The sequence below is a fragment of the Rhinolophus hipposideros genome (genome assembly GCF_964194185.1).
Source record: "Rhinolophus hipposideros genome assembly, chromosome: 17".
NCBI classification, from domain to species: Eukaryota; Metazoa; Chordata; class Mammalia; order Chiroptera; family Rhinolophidae; genus Rhinolophus; species Rhinolophus hipposideros.
In genome coordinates this window covers 23474856-23497999 of record NC_138063.1, presented here as the reverse complement: position 1 = coordinate 23497999, position 23144 = coordinate 23474856, and the positions used below count along the sequence as shown (strand labels likewise).

General features: G+C 43.3%; 1 protein-coding gene across 3 annotated transcripts in view; it reads left to right on the top strand.

The window, feature by feature from the left end:
- SETBP1 (SET binding protein 1) overlaps window positions 1–23144 on the top strand; it is a 352849-nt gene that overhangs the window by 174178 nt on the left and 155527 nt on the right. For all 3 annotated transcript variants that reach the window (XM_081078692.1, XM_081078693.1, XM_081078694.1), the window contains exon 3: window positions 5911–5964. In XM_081078692.1, the coding sequence (XP_080934818.1) occupies window positions 5911–5964 (54 nt within the window). The remainder of the gene's footprint in view (window positions 1–5910; window positions 5965–23144) is intronic.

Here is a 23144-nt window from a genome sequence, read left to right as displayed (position 1 = left end):
ACTGCCTCCCTGCCTTGGATCCCTCCCCACAGAGCCCAGCTGCTCTTGGCAGTGAACTGTTTCCCGATGGGATAAAATGCGGATGGGGTCTGGTAGGGGGTATGGTGTGGAGAGGGTCTGGATTGGTGCTTTTTAGGGCAGTGGCTTTGTGGAGGGACGTGCTCATCTCTTCTTGCCTGTGCCTCAATTTCCCCTGAGTTTCTGAGCCTCTCCCACCTTCTGGATAGAGGCCAGCAGCCGCTTTTGTCTGTGTGTTAAAGTTGGGCCAGACTGAGAAGGTCAGGAGTGGAGGTTTCTGCATAGCGGTTGGGGGTTAGGGGACCCACCCAGGCCTGTTGTAAAGTCAATTATTTGCAAAATAAGGACTTAGTCTGGAGTTTTTAAATGTGTTTTGATGGCAGAACATTCATTTTCAAATGAAACTGTATACATGAAAGAGGGAAAATCAGAGCCACTGTAGTTCAACAGGGAGGGAGAAGTGGACACAGTGGGGCTCTTCTGTCTCCACCACCTTCCCATCCTCCAGTTCCTTAGCAAAGGCGGCCCTGAGCCTGCTGAGGACACAAAGATTTCCTCATCCACCCAGGGACCGTCAGCTGTCTCCTTCAGGTACTGACATTCTGGAAGACTGGAAATCTCTTCTGGGGTCCACATCTAGATACTCTGCCATTTTGAAATACAGGAGAACATCCTGCTCTGTATTTCGAATCCACATCTGAGCCCCATACTTTAGGGCAGCGGGCCAGCCCTGTCCTTTCCTGGGTACAGAAGGTGTAGACATCTGGGAAATACTCAGCTTTGGAAAGGACAGTATTCAAGGAGCAGAGCGTGTGTTTTGCCTAAGAGCTCACGTGTTTGGTTAGAGCCTGGTTAGAACCCGGGAGCCAGGAGGCAGTGATTCGGGGTTGAATGGTGAGGAAAGGCAGACTTCTGTACACTATTCTTTTGGGAACCATTCAGAGAGGAAGTTGCTAGGCTTGCCTTTAGTTATTTCCAGGGTCAGATAATACCTGGAAAAGCACACTAGACTGTGAGTGAAATAGTTCAGAATCTCCAAGGTGAGGAATTCAGAAGTTTTCCAAGTTACTTGATAAGTGTCCTTGACAAAACCTCACTGATTCCCCCAACCCACCATCAGATAAGCTACAACATATGAACTGTGACGGACACCCCATTGAACATTTCATTGTTTCAACCGCAGGAAGGGGCAGTCCCACTCTGTCTGGCGGTGGACTCATTCATTGTTCAGCCTCTTTCGCTTTCATGCTATCCTCCCTTCCATTTAACCTTTTACTCCTACATGAAGTATAAGCCAGTATTCGCTCATAAAACCCACAGCGGGTGGAGGAGAGCTCGTTCCCGTCATTGATGAATTCATTCCAACATTGGAGTGCCTACTTCATGCAGGAAATGCCCTAGATGCTGAGTGCCATTTCCTCTTGTTGACTTCAAGGATGTCATAAGCCATCTCTCACATGTCTCTTCTCCAGGCTCAGCCATTTAATCATTCTAGCCCTCATCTCTAGGTTGACAGGATTTCCACCTTTCCTTTTAAGTCACTTGACCAGTAGGTATTTATTGACTAATTGTATGTCCAGACTGTATTCAACGCTTTGAGAAATGCAGAAGTTCCATAGGATAAAACTATGGTCTTTTTGGACCACAGTCTTGTTACGTGAGAGAAAGAAAATTTTAAAAATAATTAAAAAAAAAAAAAAAGCAGAACTCTTAAACAATTAGGAACAAAATTGCATCCATCTGGCTTCATCTTAAGTGAAGAAAAAGAAGTTCCAAGGTTTCCAGGGAGGGTGGGATAGATCCTAACTTTGTTGAGGTAGGGATAGCACAAATAATAACCCCAAAATGCAGCATCTCTATTTCCAATCAAACAAGTGGATCTGGTCATTTCTCAATCCCAAAACCTCTGACACGAGGGAATAGTGCCCGTGTTAATTAAGATGCTTTGAACACCCTTGGGGTTGATTTTCAGTTGCGGCATCAGAACGAGGAGGAACGTTTTCGTCTCACACCTGTTGTCTACTCGGTGAACCCTGTTGAAAGCCTGCAGAAGGATCTCCACGTGCTGGACTCCCAGGGCCTGGAGAATTTGAGATTTGACCATTATCTACTAACATATGTTGGTGGCCATGTCCTTGCAGAGCTTACTCCCATGCCCATACGTCACCCCAGTCTTTCTGTCCCTCCTCCTCAGCTCTATCCTAACCTTTGCTCAGCTCAAGTTAGAGACCTAGGTTGTACTGATAAGATCTGAAGAGTGGATGGTCATTACTAGGGTTTCCAGGTGGGAATTCCTGCCCCTTCTCAGGACTTTTTTTCCGCTTTCCCGTTTCCAAATCATGAGAAAAGTGGCTCGGGGAAATCTGGAAAATTGGCTCCTTGAACCCAAGTGGTGGGTAGTATCGGCTGTTACTTTGTGGAAACAATTCATCTTGGAGAACAGAAAACAGTTTATATCTCGGGATTCGGGAATAGAAAAGCAAAAAAAAAAATTCCTGAGAACGGGCGGGAATTCCCTCCTGGAAACCCTAGTCATTACCAATTAAATAATGTCTGGAAGGAAGGGTCAGTTAAGGGTTAGTCATAGGGATACATGTTTTATGTTTTACAGCCCTTGGCTCATTTGGCTAATAGTCTGGCACTTATCTTTTTTCCTATGCCATGTCTCATCAGCAAATTATCTCCAATGTGCTGTAAATCAGAGACATCATATTATAAAAGAAGGAGGATGTGCTTTGGGATAACATAGTTTTCACCCCCACAAATCTAGTACCCATCTGACACCATACATAGTTATTACAATATTATTGACTATATTCCTTATGCTATACCCTACATCCCCATGGCTACTTTGCAATAACCAATTTGTACTTCTTAATCCTTTCCCCTTTTTTCACCCCCTCACACCCCCCCCAAGTGGCAACCATCAAAATGCTTTCTGTATCTATGAATTTGTCTCTGTTTTGTGGTTGTGTTTATTTTGTTCTTTAGATTCCATATATAAGCAAAATCACATTGCTTCTGTCTTTCTCTGTCTGACACTCCACTCAGCACAACACCTTTCAGGCCCATCCTTGCCACTGCAGATGGCAAAATCCCATTTCCTTACTTGACCAAGCGATATTCCATTGTATATATGGCTTGGGGCTACCTGCCAGCTCCATTAAGGTTCAGCCACTGATTAAGCCTTGTGAGGTACATGAGTTGGGTGAGGTAGGGTCTCAGGGAGTCACGGGAGTGGAAAGAGTTGTGGTCACTAGGTTAATGTAGACTCTGGTTTGGTGCCAACACTTAGCCTGGAGCTACTCAGCAGAAGGCTCAGAGCATACTGAGGCCAGTCACTGCCCTGCCCGCCTGGGTCCTCAGCCTCCAATAGTTTAAGAAAGAGTACAATGCAGGTGGGGCTTGCTGCTCCAGAGAAAGTGCCTCGGGCATTGTGTGAGTTGGGTGGGGTGGAGTCCCAGCTGAGTCAGCAGGGTGGAGCAGTGGAACTCACCAGGCCAATCAGATTCAGATCTGACCTATGGGGAGAGGGCTTAACATAGGAAAGATGGTGTCTACCTGCTGGCTGCACAGGAAAAGGACCCCACACAAGAAAAATGGTGACTGTTTTTTAGCTCTAACTCAAGCCACATACCTCAGTTTGACCCCCTTATACTTCTGATTCCTCCCACCCCCGAGTCACCATCCCTCTGCCAGAGCCCAGGGCGAGTTCCTGTGAGTGAGAGAGTATGTTCATGGGCTACTAAAGAGGACATTTGGGTTTCCCACAGCCTCTGTCCCATCCAGAGGGTCAGAATCCCTGCTGTTTTTCTCAGCCAGGTATTATAGGAGCTGCTTTTCCCAGAACTGCTACTCCTGGCTGGGGAGCCTGGTGTGAAGCTGGGTTCCCTCTGGGGGGAACCCCTGTGGCCGAGACATCCCTCTTGATTCTCATTCACCACATGGAGGTTTGGGGCCAGTCCGTTTCATGTCTCTGCCCCTCCTACCAGTGTAAGCATGGCTTCTTCTTTATATCCTTAGTTATAAAACTTCTGTTCAGCCACACTTCAGATGGCTCTCCAGGTTGATTGTTCTGTAATTTAGTTGTAATTTTAATGTGTTCACTGAAAGAAGCACGCACAGCATTACTCCGCTCCACCATTTTGGATCTCCCCAATATAGCTTTGGATTTAAATCCCAAATACATGTACTAGCTGTGTGACTTAGAAAATGTTATTTAACTTCCATAAGGTTCCATTTCCCCAACCATAAAGTGGAGATACTTTCTATCTCATGAGGGAGTTGTGAAGATTAAAAGAAAAATTATCTAAAGTAGCAACTACTGCACTGGTCACCCAGGCAATTTTCAATGAATCATAATGTCCTCTCTTCCTCCTTAATGTATTCTGTGGCTGGCAGTGAAAGGATACCAAGGGGTTGGTGGAATCCCTTTTCCATGTCTTTTTTCAACTGCCCCACTTGAAGCATCTCGTTCTGCCACTTTTCCATTTTCAAAGCTCAAGCTTAAACTCCATCTTATTTCAGCAACCTCACCCTGACCTTTCTTGCCTTATGTTCACAGTTAGACGCTTACACTTTCCTACACTCTGCTCACACTGATGTCCATGTCTTAGCCCTTGACCAAATTGTACGTTCCTTGAAGGCAGGGACTAAGTCTTCCCATAGTGTCTAGTCTAGAGCCTTAAGTATTGTTTGGCTATTTCATTACAAACAGAGGAGCCAAGATGGAGCCACGTTCTCGAGGCACCTTCCCCAGGTGGAAGCTAGCCCTCAGAACTAGATGTGGGGAGAAAGTTACAGCTTTTACATTCTCCACCTCCTTTCTGCTATGTCCTGGCATTAATACCAGTTTCTGCATCACTTTTGGCAAAGTAATTTAGAGAAGCTAAAAAAGCCCAGTTAAGCTTTTCTGAAGGCCGGAGGCAATGGAGATCAGCATGACTCCCTCTCTTTCTTGAACCAAACAAAATATTTTCACAGCAAACATGAAATCTTTCCTATTTTTTGCTAATGTTCTCCAGGTCTAGTAAAGCTAGCCATCACACTCCTTCAATCAAAATAAGCATCTTCCATTTTTCTCTTTACCCCACACTTGCACAGCATTTTTGAGTAACAATAAAGAATATGGTTATTTTATTCATTAATCATATGATTCCACTGAGCGCTTTCTGGAGAGTATGCAAATAAATTACAACCTTAACTTTACCCATCATTATTGATTAAACAGAGAGACACATAAAATATGTAAAGTTGACTGTTATGTTCTAATATTGTGCATGATAGTTGGAGGCATAAAGTATGATTACCTAAATACTATATAGGATCAAAGACATTTGATAAAGGGAAACTGAGTCACATTTATCTGGGAAGAGGAAAGAGTCATTTTTACTGGTCTAATTAACAAAACAAGAAAGAAGATGAAGCCCTCCCAGAGGAAATGTGCCTTTAACTGTCTCTTTAGCTTGTTGGTATAACAGACTATGATAGTAGTTGAGAAAGTCAGGGACCCTCTCCCTAAGGAAGCATTGTACATCTATAGACTCATGTGCAATTGTACTTAAAATTTCAGAGTGTCTGTATATCTGCTGAAGTCTATCCACAGACCGTGAGTCCTGATTTAAAACCCTTTGAGGCACTGGTGACACATAAGAAAGGTAGGAGAGGACAGTAGAGAGGGGCAATGTAGTCAGAGATGTTATAGCCACAAGGGTAAGAAGGCCTTTGAGTAGAGACTCCTAGCCCAGAAACACCATGTTTACCTTTTGTGATTCTGCTTCTTTAGCTCCAGGTCTAGGCGGTGTTAAGTGCATTGCTGATCAGTTGTCCTGGGGATACTGTATCCAGGCTTTGAGAAGTATCACTAAGGAAACCTCCTTTGCTCTTTTCCAGCTCCTCACAGCCAGTGACCTTGCAGCCAGTGACCTCAAAGGATTTCAGCCACAGGTAAGTTCCACTGATCCTTTTATGAAGTTTGGGAGATTGAAATATTCCATACTTTGGTCATGAGTAAACAAAATTGGCACTAGGGCAAAACCCCCCACCTTGGATTTCCAGCTTCTCTGACTCAAATGCCAACTTTAACAATGACCTTTTTCTTCTCTCTCAATATTTTATAGTAGGGGGGGGGGAATATAGACCAAGATGCACTTGAAATGTGTGGTGGTAGGTGATTTAGCTTAGAAAAGGGTTAAACCAAGGTGGCAGAGGATTGGGTGGGGCTGAGTTTCTCCCCTGTATTTCTCTTTTGGGGGGACAAGATGGTCATGTTTCTGTAATCTTTGTGTGCACATGCCTTGCAGTCACCAGTCTGGTGGCCTGGTTAATCTCCAACTCCTACAGAGACAGATGGTTGAGCTCTGCTGATCTTAGTTAGTTTTGCTGATCTTGGTTGGGAAATGGGCCACTATTCTCTCTGGCCAGAATGCTATTTGGAGGTCGCCATGAGCAAACCACGGAGAGAGTACAGGCAAGGGCTCTCTGGGGACCTCTTTGGCAGTGGGGAAGATGGAAAATCACCCTCGTCTCTGAAAGGGCACTTACTGTTTACACACATACACATAAGCACCAATACACATTCACACCAGGCACACAGAAGTCCCTGTGTTCCCCATTGACCCAGAGCAGACAGAGCATGTATCTAAAGGGAGGGAAATCCAAGAGTGAGAGCTGTAGTGCTGTGTACTCGCTCCTGTCCCCCTTTCCTCCTGAACCTTTCTGTCCCTCCTCAATTCAGGGCTGCCTTACGGGGAGATACATCTGAGCTCCTGGCAGAGAACTTCTGCGGGTAGAGCAATTAATTTTCGAATATCAAGGATTGCATATATTTGGGAATGTTTTCTTCTTTAAATATGTTTCACATCCAAGAGCTCACTGTGCCCTCACTACACTTCTTCTATGTGGGGTATATCTTGTGAGCTCCTTGTACTGCTAGGGAAACTGAGGACCAGAGTCCTGATGAGAAGTGGCCTCGAGTCACACAGAGAGCTAGGGACAAGGACGGAGAGTGGGGAATGAGAGGCTCCAGGGAGAGAATGAACAAAATAACAGGCCCCTCTGGTGAGAGTCAAAGATAAATCCTTGTTCCAGTTCGGGGGTGTTTCGGTCATCAGCCTGTTGATCCTTCTGCCTGGGATATAATGAGGTTTTGGAACAGGACATCAGCAAGCCTATTTGACAACTATGGAAAACGGGTAATTAATTAAAGTACTTATATTCACATAGTCACACAAACTTCCAGGGGAGCTCCGGGAAGGTAAAACAAAAACAAAAGAAAATCAGCGTTTGCCCATATCCCACCCACCTCCCCACTTACCTCACACACAGCAGCCTCTCAGCTAAAGATTTATTTTTGTCTGAAGATTTATAAAAAATAAAGGGAAAAAGGGCTCTGCATGATGCTATTTTGGGGCTTGAAAAGGGCACATAATGGAGGCTGAGTTGATGAGTTTATGGAAGGTGCCTGTGTGTGTGTTGTCATTGTTGCTTTCTGAGGCGATCATATTCTCTCCATGTTTGTTGAGCCACATTTCTAGATATTACATGTGAAATGAACTGTAAAGGGATGTGAAAGTTTGATGTATTTGGGATGCCTCCATAACATTCAAGGCCATGATCCTAGAAAGGCAGCTTCCCTGCTCCCCCCACCCCAACAAGCCCACAGTTGCTGGTACAGATGGCTCACTCCCCTGGTTCTGTCTGACCTTTCCACATTATTCCATTTGTGTGTCATCCCCCCAAGGCTGGAAGCATAAATCCATATTTTTCACTCCTCAGGATGTGTGTTCTTGAGGCCAGGAAGCGCTGGGAATCTCGTGGCCGTCGTGTCATGCCCAGATCAAAGTTAATTCTCCAGTGTTATTCCTTAATCAGGAAGGCCCTGGTGTGTGTCAAGTCAACACCACCCTTTGGGTGCTTTTCCACATAGAAACAGAATGCTGCCCATATGCTTTGGGCTGCCACCTCCACTCCCACCCCCAGCTTCACGGCACCAAATTGTTGGCTCCTGTTGTTTTTTTCCCCTTCTCTCATTGGGTTTCAGATGAAACTGAACCCCACACATCCCGTTGTCCCCAGTAATTCATGGGCGTGTTCCCTTCCAGGAACTGTGACTGACTTTCAGGAGGGAAACTCAACTGAGGACCCCTCTTTGGGATAACTAATCAGGCCTGTCCGCTTTCACACAGTCCACACTTATTACTTGCCAGTAAAAGGTCTGTGTGTTTTTCTGTTTTTTTGTTTTCCCTTGATGCCTGATCCTGCTGCAGTCTCTTAGGGAGAAGAGCCATGATTTCCTCACTAATCTTTGATGACTCTCAGCGTTGAAAGTGTGGCCAGGGAGAGCTATATTGGGATGGACTGTTGTTTCTTTGTCTGCCTTCCTTTCTGCATCCAGGTAGACGGAGGAGGGCAAGGAAGTGCCTATTGGCCTTTCTCATCGTGATTATTGGTCTGCAAAGTAACGATGCTCATAAGTGGAAAGAAACACATTACAGGTGGAACCTGATGGCTGATGCTAAGGTTCTAAGGCTTGTAGTTCACTGTGGGAGTTCTTCCCAGGCTGGTGAGCTTGGCCTCTGGACTACGCAAGGTAGAACCTTCTTCTAGAGTCAGGCCTGGGGCTGATAGGTGGCTACTATTCTCAGCCAGTTTTAAAGGAACAAATGGGAAAGTTTCTGAAATTCACACTTAAACTTTCACTTTGGTTTCCCCCCCAAAACACATCTTTCATCTTCAAGATCCTGTTATTCTTGCCTTTTGAGGGAACAGACACACTTTAGCCCCTGCTTTTTGGTGTTTGGGTGACTGGAAATGAATATCCTCCTCTCCCTTTGCCAGACCATGCCTCTCCACCTCCAAAAAGGAATAAAAGCAGACATTTTATTCCCTTTCATAGAAGCACAACACTCACATGCTTTTCTCTCCATGTTTCTTTTTATTCCATTTTTCCCCTCATTGTATTATAAAAGCTATACGTGTTCACTGTAGAAATTCAGAATGAGTAGAGGTGGTCAAAAAGTACAAACTTCCAGTTGTAAAATACGTAAGTCCTGGGCATGTAATGTACTTTCTGCAGCTGATTTAACTGGCCCTATTATTAACTACAGTGACTGTGGTTAATAATACTATATTGTATATTTGAAAGTTGCTACAAGAATAGATCTTAAAAGTTCTCACCACAAGAAAAATAATTTGTAACTGGGGTGGTGATGGATGTTAATTATAAAAAACTGTTTGTTTTTTTCAAAGGAAATTTGGAAAAACACAGAAGAACTTAAGAAAAAAAAAAATCTCCTGTTATTTCCCAGAAATATAGATAATGACATTTGAGGAATACAATCTTTGTTGTACATAGACATACATGGATGGATTTTTTTAAAAGTTGACATGCTATTTTTGATGCTTTTTTTTGTTACCTTCTTTCTTGTTTGTTTGCATGCTTCCCATGTCACTGGAAACGCTTCTAGCAGCTGGCTATTTTTGTCTGGTTGCAAGTACCATCGTTTATTTACCACTCCCCTCTTGTTAGACATTCCATTCCTTTTGCAGGCTGAGCTCTGCAGAAGCAATCCAAGGCAAATGCTAGATCCCGGCCCCACATCTAGGATACAAATAGCATCCAAGGCTCCTTGGCATTTATTTCTTCTTTGTTTCTTAGTTCCCACAGGGATTCAAAGTTTGCTTAAACTTTGCAGTAACGTGTCCATGTGGGTATGCCCACGGGTGTTTGTGCACATGCTTACAAGGGCCCAGCTGGGGATGTGGTGAAGAAATAACCACACTGGTTCATGGAAAGTGACCTTTCAAAGACCCTTCCCCCACTGACTAAAGGACTTGGTCCTCTCCTACTTGATCAACTCTTCATTGTCTCAGAGAAGAGGCTACTTCTTTTAGGAAAAATGAAGTTTTACTTCAAGTGTGCCTCATGATAGGATTTTAGGGAATAAGTGCTGTTCTATAAAGAGTGGCTATTTGTAAGGAATTTCTAAACTGTCTGTTGCTATTATGGCCAAGGATACATTGTAGTAAAGGGTGGAAGAGAGTAAATCAGGACACACAGGAAAACATTTTTCAATGTGGAGAGAACCAGGCATTTAGTCCCAGAGTTGCCATTTCATTCAAAGGCCGCCAGGGAGACCATTATGCAGGGCTTCCTGCTGTGCCCAGACTCTAACCTCAGAATTTGACAATTCTGGAATGTTCTGCCACTAATCTTAGCTCTGTGACCCTGGGAAAGTTACCTAATGTCTTTAATCCTCATTTTCTTTATTAAGCAAAAAGTTGTGCAGTTTACCTCCTAGGTAATTGTGAGACTCAAAGGAGACAATGCATGTGAAAACAACTTAGCGCAATGCCTGCCACATACAGTGAATTTCATTTCTTCTTCTGCTAGGGATGTACTGGTTAAATTATTTAAGGAGAAATTATATCTATATAGGGCAAGCAGGAAAGTCTTCCAGGTGGAGGTGTCATTGTACCTGGGCCAAGGTAGATAGGTGAGAAGGAAGTGAGGTGGTGAATTTAGTCCAAGCAGGGGAAACCTGGATGAAGGCCAAAAAAAGGTGGAGATGCTTGGGTGTGCTGTATAGACTTGGAGTGGTCTAATTAACCTGGTTTAGAGGTAGGATGGTGGGAAATTAATTGCAAATTAGGTTGGGGCCAAATTGCAGAAGTTTTTAAAAGTCTGTATGAAGAATTGAACTTTTTTTAAAAAAAATTAACTATTACTGAAGTTTTCAAACTTACCCAAAAGAAGGCATAATAGTATAATAAACCTCCGTATATTATCCAACTTCTATTATGTATTATCCAACTTCAATGATATGCTGCTAAAAAAAAGCCCTGATTTGTATAGCATTTGCCCATTTCTGTGGTGTAAATATCTCCACCACCACCAATTTTAAGCTGACAAAGGTTGTAACAACCTGTTTGACAGTCATCCTTCTGCAGCCGATCTCACTGGCCATGAGCAAACCTCCGGGCCAGCCTCAACCATCATTACCGTTTTCCAACCTTACTTCATGTATACTCACAGCTACTTTTGCTTTTAATTTTAATCTTCGGGGAATGTTAAATAAAATCCCAGTTATCATGTCATTTCACTTATAAATACTTCAGTAAACTTCACTAACTAATGAGAGCTTTTTAAAAAAATACAAACACAATGCCATTGTCACACCTATCAAAATGAATAGTAATTCCTTAATATTTTCTAATACCCAGACCATATTCAGATTTCTCTGATTATGGTAACATGTCATTTTACAGTTGATTTGTTTGAATAAGGCTTGAGTTCTGATTTTAACATCCATCTGAAGAAAATGGAACCATTAGAGGTTTGAGGGTGGACAACTATCAGAATTGTGATGAAAGAAGATTATGCCATAGATTGTAGGAGTGATGAAATGAAGAGGGGGCCCAGCAATACTCCTGATACTTGGTCGACAGGAGAAGTACTAGAGGATGATGTGAGGCTGGTGTCCGTGGTGCTGTTACTGAGGGGACAGATGCCAGAGAAAGTCTGAGGGCAGAATCATTGGACCCGACAGCTGCTTGACTGATTGGAGAAACAGGGATAACCATTAACCAAGTAGGGGGCCATAAAGCAGTGCAGGTTGAGGAGCGCAGTGTTCGACCCTGGATAAAAAATGATCGTAGCACCATGTTCAAAGGATGAGGGCTTTGTTCTTCCTAAAGGAAGAACATGTTCCATTTACCTTGAGCCCCATACTCAGTTCTATTCATAGATCATCAGAGGACATAACTATCTGCAAAATATCTTGGGCTCCATGAGTCTTAACCCAGTAGTTTTTAATGCAGGAACCCCAAATATTTTGTGAAGATGAGCTACATTTTAGAAAGGTATGACCATGGAGTTTCTGAGTAGAACAAATCCTAGTTATGTTCATCTCCCAACAGAGAAGACAGGCTGAAGCAGAGGCGGGACCATGGCAGTAGCCTATGGATTGATAATGTTCTGTGTTTTTGATTGCTACAGATGGGGGCTCCTACATGGAGAAGCAGGACAGGTTGGAGAGTTAGAGGCTCTGACAAGTCCTGTCTTTTTATTGTGAACCCCCTGAGGTCCCAGGTTGCTTGTTCTTCTAGGGCTGATCAGGTGTTTTCCACAGAATCACCATTATCTGACTCTACTCCAAATGAGCACCTGCTGCCTACACGTTCAGCATCAACAGTTATAAAGACGGAAATGGAGCTCTGGATTTTGCAGAGCATTCAGCCCCTGCTGAGCTCAACAGGGGCTGGTGTTAATACATCCGCACACTGCCTTGGGTTGAGTGTACGTATTCTGAGGACTTATGGAAACTGTGCTATCTGCCAGAATGCAGTCTTTGAACTTCACGTGCATTATCTCATTTAATTTTACAAGACCTTTGTGAAATCAGGAACATTATTATCCCCATATTACAAGTAAGCACAGAGCGGTTAGTCACAAAGTCCAGAAGTGGCAGAATTAAGATTTGAACTCAGGTAGTCTGGTTCCAACATCTGTTGGATTCTTAACCATTTCTGGTATGCCACCTTGAACTAGAGCTTATCCCCACTGTTATGATAATTTACACCCAGGCTGAGCGCTGATAAGACCAGACAAGCAGCCTCACCTTCACTTCGGTACATTATATTGAGTTTTCTTGATCTTTGCCACGTCCCAGAAGAAAGCAGTTCATACATCGCAGAGTAATAGACAGAATTAATGCTGAACATTTTGAATTCTTCCATCTTGGCAAAGAATTTCTATTTTCATTCCCTTCCTTCCCAGACTCCCAACGGGAGAATCATGGTGGTGGTTGCCTCTTCTACATAGGAGGAAAGAGTTGAGGCAGAGTGTGTGGATAGAGTCCCAGAGAGCAGTTTCCAGGCTCTCGGCCTCACATGGAAAGGTGCTGGCTCAGGTAGTAGATGGCCATCAGCTGTAACCAGTTAGCCATTGGCCACTGATATAAATGCCGTGGCTAAGCTAGCAAGTCCGGATTGCAGCTAGCAAGTGGGGTTGTTTGTTGCCAGAGAAGCGGACAGCGGATTGCGCATCGTGTGGAGCCTGCTTCCTGTATCTCCAACCTAGCCACCAGCGAGACTATAGTGATATGACTCCCCTATCCATGGCTCCACAGGTCTTCCTTTTTGGCCTCACCATATCCTGCGTTCTTATGCGGGGAGCGGGAGCAGAGACCCGGCATGACACAGAGGTAGGCAGTGTAGCCTCTCATCTAAGGACCACAGCAATGAGAACACACGTTGGCTTGTTTGAATTTTCCACATAGTACCTACAATGCCATTTTTGGGAAGAACTACCCCAAAGAAAGACAGTGTATAAGTCCTGCTACTGGTGCTTGCTTACCCCCTCCCTCCATTTCAAAACAGAAAGAACGAGAGAGAGAACACCCAAAGCTGTGGTCCACAACCTTGACTGCAGATGGGAATTATTTGGGGAGCTTATGAAAATTACAGGAGCCCACGACTAACGCCATTAACTCAGTCTGGGTGTAGTCTGGATATGGGTGTTTTCAGAAGCTCCCCAGGATCTAAATCAACCTCCTCATTTTGGGGGGGGAAAAAAGACTGCAGCACAAAGGAAGTCTTGAAGAGGGGGGAAGGGAAAGGGTTCCACATTCAATTAGTGTCTCCTCTGTGTCAGGAATGTGCCATGTGCCTCTTGTTTCCTGGCCTCTGAAACCCCCCACAGCCCCCTTATCAGACATATTACTCTTCCCTTTTCACCAAGGAGGAAACCATGGTCCAAGTGGAGGAAGTATGGCTAAGCATGGATTCTGTAAAGCCTACGCCTGTGCTCACACCCTGCTGTTCCCACTCAACAGCTGAGATTTTCCCAGTATTTTAAACAAGCTCATGGAGGTGTTTGGGGTTTATGTCTGCCTGTGCTTGACAGCTAGACAGTTTTTCTGGATTCTAAGAAATATCCCCCCAAAAATCCAGCTTTATGACACTAACCCAAGAGAGAATGCGTTTGGAATACACCACATCCCCTGACTTCAGGGCTCGTGAGGTTGATCCCAGGAGCCTCCTTGCTCAGTTTCTTCTTTGGTAAACCTGTGACTTTTCCTAAAGGCCGTCTTCAGGCTTCCTGTTATCTTTGCTCCCTGGTTCAGTATTGTTCAGAGCGTGCACTGCAGACTAGTGCTGGCTTGGCAACACTGGTGTGTTACTGGTCCACAATGGGATAGAAGCATTTAGAAATAGTATTCAGAAACTTTTATAGCAACTTGATGTTTCCATAATATCCAAGCATGTGATCATTTTCCAACTAATATAGCTTTATAATATTTTACCAAAGTAACCATACAATAATATGGTTTGGGGGAGAAACATCTGGTTAGTCACCAAAAATCATTTGAGAAGCTCTGTTCTAATTATGCAGTTTGTGAGTTTTACCAAAATGGTACCGTGTTGCCCCCAAAATAAGACCTAACCAGACAATCAGCTCTAATGTGTCTTTTGCAGCAAAAATTAATATAAGACCGGGTTTTATATTCTATAAGACCCGGTCTTATTTTACTATAATTATTATATTAATTTTTGCTCCAAAAGACGCATTAGAGCTGATTGTCCAGCTAGGTCTTATTTTTGAGGAAACACGGTATGATCACCACTCGTGTTTTTGTTGGCCTTCTTCTGTGAGCTTGTGTGAATATATTTGTATTATGAATAATATTCCCCCTCAAAAAAGATGGCTACACCTATAAAGGTGTCTTTCTGGCTACTTGTAGGATACCTGTACAAAACATGAATCTTTTCCTATAATTCCTAAGGCAACCCACTTAACTGTTTTTCCTACTAAGCAGGGACATCTGTGACAAGAGTAGAACATTTTTAACAAAAAATATTTGCTCACATGCATACACATACCTAGCATCAAAACCCAATCTGACACTATTACTTTTTTTACATCATTTCTGCAGCTTCATACTATAGGTATATCTTTTTTGCACTGCCTGCCTTAATAGTGTTATTAGTGAGATATATATATATATATATATATATATATATATATATATATATATATATATGTGTGTGTGTGTGTGTGTGTGTGTGTGTGTATATATGTGTATATATATATATGTATATATATATATACACACACACATACATATACATATATATGTGTATATATATATATATATATATATATATATATATATATCAGCATTAGTATCTGGTCCTGGAAAGAGAAGTTCTCCAGGTGTTTCCAGAGTGTCTATCCTTTCAGTGGAATACTCTGACGTCTTAAAGTTCTCCTGGGATACTAAATCTCTCTAGAATTTAGTGAATATTCTATTTCTCCCAAGATGTCCTGACCACCTTAGGCCCACATGCAGGTTGGCCCAACTTTAAATAAATTAACGTACAGAAATTCACACCAGACAAATTGCTAGACAGCAGGTGGGTGTTGGGAGAAGAGGGGTTATTCATATGCAAAAAGATTTTTCCACTTTCTCAAAGGAATCAACATAAGTTAACTCTAATAGTGCATATAAAAATGATTTAGCCTTTCAAAACCTGAATTATGTTCAACTTTTCAAAATAGAAGTATAAATGCAGTGAGGCCAACCAATGGGGATTAACTTTTAATATCATCCTCTTCTCTTTCAACTATACTTTTTCACCTAAAATGAAAACAAAACAAAGCAAAAAAACTTAGCAACAAGGCTATAGGATTAGGTGATTTCTGTGATCCCTTGAGACTCAAAATGTTTAATTCCTCTGTCACTTCTTCCACGATTCTTCATGTTTCTAGTTTTCTACTCTTGTTTTTCTCTTCAGTCCTTTTTGTAAAGAGGCCTCAATTTGAGCTTTTTAAAAATCATCCTATAATTCTGCTCACTCAAGGCCTGGGGTCATTGACATTTTATATGATATTTCTCAAGTATCTGTGTTGATTATTGGATTGAGTTAGTGTCAGATTTCCCATGTCTACATTTTAACATGATGCATATCTTTGTTCTGTACATTTTTAGGTATAGGAATGACTCACATACAGAAAATGCAAATTCACAAACCACCTGTAGGACTGGAAAGAAGGTATCTCCTTCATAAATTCTTTAAGTAGGATAGTTTCAAACCTACCTCCTAAGAATGAAGGCCCCCCCTCTCCAACACATGAGCAAGATCGCTTTTGAAGTTCTTTGCAACCCTACTTGCCCAGCTCACATTTCTACCCTCTTGTCCTCCCACCCATCTACCCAACCCCTTTCCTACTATCTTGCACCAAACAAAAAGGATCGATTGAGAGGTGTAAGAGACCCCCCAAGAGAGGAGCCCCTCCTAGTGGAACAGCTTGCAGCTCTCAAGCAGCACCTTGCAGCCATCTGCTTCCTTGTGTTTGGAGGCTGGATAAAGTCTCCAAACAGCCCCCACCACAGTTTTCTGATATTTCCCTGATAATGATTACCCCTTCCCCCCCTCCAACTCTTCACATGATCTTCCTTCTTCATCTCCTACCTTCCTAAAAAATGTGTCTCAGAACCTCCGGCAGAACCATATTACCTGTTGTATTTCCCAGAAAATAAGACCTAACCGGAAAATAAGCCCTAGCATGACTTTTCAGGATGACGCCTCCTGAACATAAGCTCTAATGCATCTTTTGGAGCAAAACTTAATATAAAACTCGATCTTATTTTCGGGGAAACACGGTACCAACAGGTGTCCCAAGCCAATGACGCACAAAACAAAAAATAACTTGGTGGTGTCATTGTAATCTTTCCCACCAGATATCATAAAAATTGATGCTCATTTAGTAACATAACCTGAATTTCTCCTACCCTGCATTATCTAATCATTAACACAGAGAACATGTCCCATTACTCTATAATTGAAGAGTTAAAAGCAGTGATTCTGGGCTCAAACTGCTACCGTTTCTCCCTGAAAATAAGATGGGGTCTTGTATTAATTTTTCCTCCAAAAGATGCAGTAGGGCTTATGTGCAGGGGATGTCATTCTGAAAAATCATGGTAGGGCTTATTTTCCCATTAGGTCTTATTTTCGGGGAAACACGGTAGGTTCAAATCACAGGTCTGCCCTGTACTTTGTGACCTTCATAAGTTATTGAACTTGTGGCTCAGATTCCTCATTAGTGAAAGAAGGTGGGGTTTTGAGAAGGATTGAATAGATGGGTCCAAAGGACAGTGTCTGGCATCTGGTAAGCACTTCCTAAATGTGTGCTATAATTCTTATTATTTGTATAAGTTACATAATTGAAATTGAACCTGGACCACTGAAGTTAGGGTTAGAGCACAAATTGCAGCTTTCCAAGACAATATGACTAGAATTTGGCATTATCAAAGAAGAAAACAAACAAACAAACAAAATAAACAGAAATCTAGGTCTTGCCTGATCTTTCTTCCAGTTTGAGGAATTGAAATGAAATGAGCAATTGAAATGAGCAATGGCAGACACTCCAGCCCTGTGAGAATAGCCATCAAAGAGGATGGAGGACAGACATGGGTGGGGATGAATAAGAGAAGGATAGGGACAGTTTGACCTAGAGATGAGCATATCCACAACTGCCTTCATTGATCACTCCCTTCCCTTATCACTGATGACCCTTTCTGATTAACATTTTATCTCTTTCCCGTGGAAGATGAATAGCTTATAAAGTATTAAAAATGATTTTAAACAAATGTATCAAGAGCTTTTTCAACCACCAGTTGAAATCCAGAACAGCTTGAGGGTTCTGGATTTTGAGGGACATCAGACTGAGATGGCACCTGCAGAATGGAGCCATCCTGGCTGCGCGACTCTTGTCTCCAGGTAGCCATCCATCACCCACATGCTGACAGGGCAAGTAACGTGCTGATGGGAATGAGATGTCTGTGCCCAGATACCAGCCATGTCTGTACTGTGAGAAAACAGAGCTGGCCACCTTTGGCTTCCTCGCCCTTCATCTGGGTAGGAACAGAAATGCCAAAGTTGGGAAAGGGAGGATGAGCACTGCTTAAAAAAAGAATCCGCATGCTTCCCGCCAAAAGTAGATGCTCAGTAAATATTTGTAGAACCCCTTCTAGGGATGCATGTATACCAAGAGTGAAAACAGATCTGATAGTTTCCTAATGCCTTCTGGCCTTGTGGTTATAATGAAGATGTCTCTATCACTTGTCTTAATTTTGGGTGCTAACAAGTTTTGTAAGCCTTTTTCAGGGCAACCAGATCTTGGGAGGCTTATGTCTTTCACCATTATTCTATGGTATTTATAGTAGGTGTGTTCAAGTACTTCTGGATTTGAGACTAGAAATACACAGCTTTGATTTAAATCAAAGTTTAATTCACCCGCCTCCGATCTATGGCATTATTGGCATCTTGTGAAAGGTGACTAAGGCATGGGGTCCTAAGAGAAGTAGGGAGAATGCTGTAAAAAGAAACGCCTGTGAAATCTCAGCCTGCCGGCGTCTGGAGAGACAGTGCGTTTCATTCTCAGTAAACTCCAGCAGAAAGGAGCAATCAGCTACACGGGAGCTGGACAAATTAAACGGCTGAGTATGATTTCAAAGGAGAGCTGGGGCAGCATCAGAAATTCACCATCAGCTGTAATAACGCCAATTACTTTGCCAATTGCAGATTCCATCGTGATGTGTTTAGTGCAATCAGGCATCGGACTCTTGCAGGGGCCTGATGGGTTTTGTTTACTCTGAATGTGCGAGTCTTCTGCACCCAAAGGCTTAGAGCTATGAGCGGCCTCCTCTTGTCCAGATTCATACACAGCTGAGGGAGATTATCTTGAGATGGAGACAGGAGCCGGCTGGGCAGATCCTGCTCCCCTTTCACTGGAGCATGCCCAGGATTTAAATACAAAGAGCACAGCTGGGTGTGGTAGTTCTTAGTGATGTGGCGATTTGCAGAAAACCTTTCTCTATGTAGATTACCCAACTAGTATTTCTTGATTACGAGTAGGGCTTCTTGGCATGTTGGAGAGTTGGACAGATCACCATTAAACAATAATAACAAACATGAAGCTCTGGGAGGAGAGAACTCGCCAAGAGTTCATTAAGCCTTAAATACTGACAAATGGGGACCGGGGTGGGGGGGTGAAGTACAGGGGCTTTCATTGTCCCCTTTGAGAATCATTTGGTTAGATGTCAAACATACAGATCATATCAAATATGGGAAGAGATCCTCAGAGAGGGAGATATCCCTCCTCCCCCCAACATTTTAGCAGGGGAAAGAAAATTTGGAAAGTGTACAGGAGCATTCATTTTCTATTTACATTTGGCTCTGTAGAAATGAATGGGTGTGTGGCTCCAGCTACACTGAGGAGTGAGCTGTGATTGTTCATTTACACTCTCAATTGAGGAAGGCTCTAATCATGGGCATTTACTGAGCGCTTGGGCCTGACTGACAGCTGGAGTGGAAGCTGTGTCTGTGGCTGCTGGGCATGCAGATGAAGAGTTAAAGGCTGATTTGATTCCACTTGTGCTCAGCTGTCATCTGAGGCCAGAGCCTGGAGGAGAATGGGAAGCTGTTCTCTTCCCTCCTCTTTGTGACAAGCAACCTTTGTGTCATCTTATTTTTTTTAACCTGCCTCTTCCTCCTTGGAGCAGACCATGCAGCCCCTTTGCCTGGGGAAGAAAGGATTCTTCCGAATTCAAAGGCAGCTGCCAGTGCTTCCAAGTGAGTGGCTCATCGGCTCACAAGCCCTCCCGTTCCCAGCTGCTGCCGAGGACTTTCTGCTCACAAGAACAGCATCAGGGCAGGTCCTCTTTTCTATAGGAAGGCAGGCATGAGATCAGGCGGGGGTAGGGGCTAGGTCCATAGCATCTCAGGTTAGTGTGGCAGGGCTCAAGCTATGGGCTTCTGCAGCACTGCAGCTAAGTCATTTCAGGAACGTGTGTGTATGTACACGCCTGTGTGTATACATGTGTTTATTTCCCCTAAAAGAGGTACTTCAACCAGTGCATTTGGTTTGACACCAGCCATTTTGCAGGCGGCAGCTGTTCAGATAACGTTCCTGGCTCTCAGATAAGAGGCAGAGCTTGTCTCCTTCGAACCCCAGGGGACAGAAACGGCCTCGGAAATCATGAGATAACATAGGAAGCATTAAATGGAGGTGAGGGCATCAAATCACGCCATGTGTACATCAGTGAGTCCACCACCAGTGGCCAAGGCAGCTGCCACATCTGGTCTCCTTGTCAGCATGACTTGGACAGCATTCAGAGATCTCCTTGTCTGTGGGGAGAGTCATGTGTTCACACATGAACTCAGAGCACGGCTCTGGCTTGGTGACACAGCCCCCACCACGACGAGCAGGGTATTCCAAGGTGCGTGCGTCCAAAGCATTCTCAGTGGGCTGTGATGGTGAGTCTGCCCCTTGGAGACTGGGTCCATCTCCGAATCACTGATGTAGCTCAGCGGTGAAAATAAACTCTCCTCTGGCAGCAAAGACTCTTCCCCCATTTTCATCTATAATATCTTTAAAAATGTGCATGCCACAAGCGGTCCAGCATTTTAAGAAACTCGGATCTTGAGCCAATCTTACTGATTCCTCTTTCCTTAAATATGTATCAGTCTAAATGAGCTAATTAGGATGTCTGGACATATTAATGCATCTCCACAAGGTACGGGACAATCTACCAAAAGTTATGGCCAGAGAGATTTTTTAAGAAGGTATTTTATTCCGTGCACTTGTGGAATGAATAGGGTCATGCTGTAAACCTATACACAGGGTACAAAACAATGAAAACAGTTTATATTTATGTAGCAGTTTTATGTACCTTCTTATCCTGGGTAAGCACCAGAAACGTGAAATAAGAGAGGATAATTAACTCCATTTTACAGAAGAAAAAGTAGAGACTGAGGCAGATTGAATGATTCGCTCAAAGTCCTCAGCATTTTAGTGGTAAAGTGACAACAGTGATTCACCAAGACCTCAGTCTCCAAAACCCCTTTTCTTCTTTGTTCTTTGCCCTCTTGTCCACAGATGTAAGACAGGGGGTAGCCAGTATTGTGTACTGATGGCATCTCTATACATTTCTATTTTACCTATAGAAGAAGAGATTTAGAATTTCTGCGAAACTAATTGTTCCCCAAAGGAAAACAAGAACCAGCGGGAGTTGGTTGAAAGAGGTAGATTTCCAGTTTATTTGGGAAGAATTTCTCAGCAATGGAGGAGCTTGCTCTTGGGTACCTCTTTAGCACCTCATCTCTGGATGCTTCTGAATAGCATCTGAAGGGAAGGCATTATGGCACAGGGGTTTCTTCAGAAGCAGGTACGTGAGCTGACACTGAAGCTTAGTGTCAGCACTTGCTAGCTCTGTGACCCTGTTCAAGTTAGATAACTTTTCTGAGCCTCGCTTTTCTCCTACATGCAATGGAGGGGGCAATATTCAGCTCACCTGATGTAAGAATGATAAAAGACGTGTATGTAAGGGACCTAGCACTTTGCCTGGAACCACATAATCGTAAGACCTCTCCAGCTTAGTGTTTCATTGCATCGCACGTGATTCCTGTCCCTGCCACCCTTTCTAAGCAAACAACCTCTGCACAGGTGAGAAACATCAGCCCAGAAGCTCCTTCCAATGGCAGCACTGGAGGCCAAGGGGGCCCTGGTCCCCACTCCCAGGGTCCTGGCCCAGAATCTTTTAAAACTCACTTTAGATTCAGAAACCAGAAAGTCATTGGAAAAATGGAATTGTAATCTCCTCAGCAACTCTGACTAATTCACAAGTATGCCATTAGGGAAATAGTTTTCATGTTTGCCAAAAGATGATACATGGAAAATGTGTCAGTGATGAGGCTCTTGTTCATATAAAACTTCTTCCAATCCATTACGCTGGACCCTGCTGGCATCTTGAAGAGGTCTTTCCAAAAATACATGTCCTGGGTAATCTGAGTCCCTCAGTATGTCATGGGATAAGTGCCTAGGTGTGTGTCTCAGTTTCTTTATGGCCTCAGATGACAGCTTAGCACAAGTGCAATCCAATCAACCTTTAGCTCTTTGTCTGCACCTCCAGCAGCTACAGATACAGCTGTCGGTCATGCCATGTGTCTCCGTTTCTTTACGTACCAAGGGGAGGGGTATGCTTGAAGGAGGCCTAAGAAGCCTTCCAGCGCTAACATTTTCTCCTTTTCCATTCCATTTCATTCCTTTCCATTCCTGTAGAGTTCAGACTTCCAGAGACTGTAAAGAATATAAATGAAGGATTTTACGAATAGGCATAGCTCTTCCATAGCTCACTGCTTGAAGCGTTGACTACTTAAATCTTTATTTACTTTAAGATGTTCCTTAACCCACCTGGATCAAAGCCTTCCCCTTGCATTTTTTGACGCTTGCATATTTTTCCTAGTTGGATAGTGTACTTTTCTATTCCGATGTAAAAGTGGTTTTCATTTAAAACAAAAAGAGTGTGCTTAGACTCTGCAGCCTTCAGATTGACACAGATGCCTTATGTAGGAGTGCCCCTATCACCTTTCAGGTGTACTCGATAAACGTCAGCATCTATCAGAGATACCGAGAAGACCTCATCGGTGGGAGTTTTGTTAGCTTGGCAGCCACTTCTTTTGTAAGATTACTGAACTGAACCTCACATTATCATTATTATTATTAGTTAAAAGAAAGCTAAATACTCTATTTGATGTCACACATAAATGATAGCTTTCTAAAGCCCCCAAGAGCTTCCCACTGAGCTCTTCCAAAATGACTTCCTAACTCCTGGAGAAGGATCTACTCACTCTGAATTTAGCCGAGATTCTGGCTTACAGTAACTCTCAGGAGCTCTTGTCAATTGAATGAATAAATTGGTTAATGAATGGGTAGTGTTAACGTGTGGTATTAGGGAAGAATTGGGGGGAGATAGAATTGAGTGTGAATTTTGTTCTCCCTTTTTTAGTAGGTGTATGATCTTGAGAAAATTACTTAACTTCAGCTTTCTCCTTTGTCAAGGGGGGACATGAACTCCCTTTGAGTGTTATTGGAAGGGTTAGAAACGATCGATGTAAAGTGCCTGATACCAGGTAGGTGCGCATTAAAAGGAAGCTTTGTAAATCTCCTACCTCATGCAGTGCCTGGCGCCCAGTGGGCCTTTAGGAAGTGTTTGATGACTGAAGAGAGCCCAGCACCATTCATCTGAGGCCACAAGTCATTCACACACAGAAATTACATC